At 39.2% G+C, this 3,065-nt stretch overlaps 1 protein-coding gene across 1 annotated transcript; it reads left to right on the plus strand.

Moving 5' to 3' along the window:
* The first annotated feature begins 393 nt into the window (after positions 1 to 393).
* LOC107809740 (omega-hydroxypalmitate O-feruloyl transferase-like) lies at positions 394 to 2,035 on the plus strand. Its single transcript, XM_016634412.2, has one exon. It carries the CDS (start codon positions 574 to 576, stop codon positions 1,963 to 1,965), a length of 1,392 nt encoding a protein of 463 aa, XP_016489898.2. The 5' UTR covers positions 394 to 573; the 3' UTR covers positions 1,966 to 2,035.
* The last annotated feature ends 1,030 nt before the right edge of the window (positions 2,036 to 3,065 follow it).

A 3,065-nucleotide genomic window follows, 5' to 3' on the forward strand; every position in this document is an offset into this window, starting at 1 on the left:
TTGATGTGATTTGAATTACTAGGCCTTGCCTTTGCCATGGCTTCTTGGTTTCTTGCAATAGAAATTTTTCGACTGGTCTCCATGGGGTGTAAATAAAAGATTGCAGGTTGGACTTTGTGACTACTAATGTGTTTTCAAAGAGAAAAGTTGCATAGGGTATTGCAACCTACCTTTGTAAAGTAGGAAAAAATACCAGTTGAAGTTTTCTCAAATAGGCAAGACAAAACATCTATCAGAGAATAAAAGTAGAGATGTTTAAAAGATGTCTTTCCTTGTTTAGATAGAGAGGGAAGGGAGTGGTTATCAAACTTAAAAGAACCCAAAGATGGTGTGGATAAACAACAATTACAAGGCTGGCGTTTGCAAAATAAACAACAGATATAAGTCACCAGTAATACTTTGTGCCTTAAAATTGGTGTTCTAAACTTGGAATAGTTTTACTTAATTTCTACTTACTCCTCACCTACTAAATATCTGGAAAATTAACTCCTCATAGTCTTTAACTTGGATGGGCATAGTTTTGGGATATTTTAGTGTCTCCTACGTACCAAGATGTCATGAACAGCTCATATCATGGCTCCACTGGTTGAAGAACTCCAATTTCCTCATCTTGAAATACCTCTAACCATCAATTCTATATCTCCAATATTACCTGCAAACCCCATCCCCGCATCCCATGGTGACAGCCTTTACCTCTCAAATCTAGATGATATGATCGGAGCTCGCGTTTTTACTCCAACTATGTACTTCTATCGCGATGCAGGGAAACCGGCGGCTGTCATCAAAGTATTAAAAGAAGCTCTTGCAAGTGTACTGGTGCCGTATTATCCATTCTCTGGTAGGCTACGAGAAACAGAAAATGGCAAGTTGGAGGTGTTTTTTGGACCTAACCAAGGCGTTCTCCTGGTTGAGGCACGTTCAGAAATGACGTTAGCCAATCTTGGAGATTTAAGTGTGCCAAATCCAGCATGGACAAACTTGGTTTACAGCTTTCCAAATGAAGAACAATACAAAGTGATTGATATGCCATTGCTAATAGCACAAGTGACAAGATTCAGGTGTGGTGGATTTAGCCTGGGATTAAGAATTTGCCATTGCCTTTGTGATGGGGTTGGAGCAATGCAGTTCCTTAGTGCTTGGGCTTCCACTGCAAGATTGAGCTCATTGACAGTCAACCCCAAGCCATGTTGGGATAGGGAAATACTGAGGCCCCGTAATCCACCACTGATTCAACACCCACACATTGAATTCAAGAGAATAGATGATGGATCAAGCTTAACGAGGAGTCTTTGGGTAGTGAAGCCAGTTCAAAAGTGTTATCGTGTTAGCCGAGAGTACCAAGCCCATTTGAAGAGGTTGGTGCAGTCATCAGTTGGTAATTTCTCATGCACCACCTTTGATGCAATGGCAGCTCACGTATGGAGATCATGGGTCAAGGCACTAGATGTTAGGCCTCTTGATTACGAGCTGAGGCTAACATTTTCGGTGAATGGCAGATCAAGGCTTACAAATCCACCACTGAAACAAGGCTTCTATGGGAATGCAGTATGTGTGGCATGTGCCACTAGCACTGTCTCAGGCCTCGTCAATGGGCCTCTTTCGGAGACCACACTTTTGGTTCGAAAGGCAAGGCTTTCCGTCTCCGAGCCATATTTGAGATCCACAATTGATTATATCCAACTACATAGGCCTACCAGGCTAGAATTTGGTGGGAAGCTCACCATAACCCAATGGACCAGATTCTCAATGTACGAAACTGCCGATTTTGGTTGGGGGAGACCCATTTACGCAGGCCCAATTGATCTCACACCCACCCCACAGGTTTGTGTTTTCTTGCCACATGATGATCCTGATTCTGATTCTGATGGAACCATGCTCGTCTGCATTTGCTTGCCCGAGGCTGCTTGCCATAGATTCAGAGACCTTTTCTGCCTCTTCGATTCAGACCATCAATTGCCTTGTTAAAACGCAGCATCAAACCGCTTTCTATCTAAACTTTTCAGATCAAGCAACTAACATTTGCTTTTACCAAACTTGAAATGTACCTTTCCTAAAATTGCAATAAACAATACCTCTTTTTTCCTTTTCTCGCGAATTGAAATATATTTAGTAGGGCGAACTAACTTGACTAGCTGGCTAGTGAGAGGGTTGGCAGCAGATACGAATCCAGGATTTGTTGGTTACGGGTGCCAAGTTGGTCAATTTGATCAAATTTAGTCTTCAGTTTAGGTTATTTAACTTTTCGATTTATACAGACAAAACTCGATCAAACGAAAAAATTTATGAATACTTGACGCAAAGTATAAAACTTCCACTAATATTACTAATATCATAAATATATAGATCATTCATTCATCATGGTCCACGGCGAGTTTCCATATTTTGAAAATGGTCAATAATAGCAAGTTTGGAGGAAGGGGTTTTGTTTTACCGGAGAGAGATTGAGAAAAGATCTTAAAAAGAAGGTTTATACCTTTCTACTCCCTCCGTTTCAATCTATGTGAACTCATTTGACTGAACACGGAGCTTAAGAAAAAAAGAGTAGACTTCTGAACTTGTGGTGTAAAATGAGGCACATATATTTTATGTGGTTATAAATCATTGCATAAAGGTAAATTATTTCCAAATAAAGAAATGAGACATTGTTTTTTGCACGGACTAAAAAGAAAATAGGTCCATATAAATTGAAACGGAGAGAGTATTATTTAATTCTAGGGGAATACTACTAAGAAAATATTTTTACTATTGCTTTATCCTTTTAGTTTCTATTTAAGTAAACAAACAAAGAAGACATCATTTAAAAAGAAGAGTGTCAACTATATTGTGCTTGTCAATGTACTCAATAACATACTCATTCACGCATTCCCACATTAAACCCTATTTGAATAAAACATCCAATGGAATATTTCTACATCTTCCGCTTACAAACACATTTTAAGTCATACTCATTCCTTGAATACAAAATTTCCCAGTCTTGGCTTTGGAATGTAACATCCTTACCAAAAATTAAATACTTCCTTTGGTTACTACTACATGGTAAATTACCCACAGCCGCACTACTCTTC

This window comes from Nicotiana tabacum, chromosome 15, assembly GCF_000715075.1.
Source record: "Nicotiana tabacum cultivar K326 chromosome 15, ASM71507v2, whole genome shotgun sequence".
Classification (NCBI taxonomy): domain Eukaryota; kingdom Viridiplantae; phylum Streptophyta; class Magnoliopsida; order Solanales; family Solanaceae; genus Nicotiana; species Nicotiana tabacum.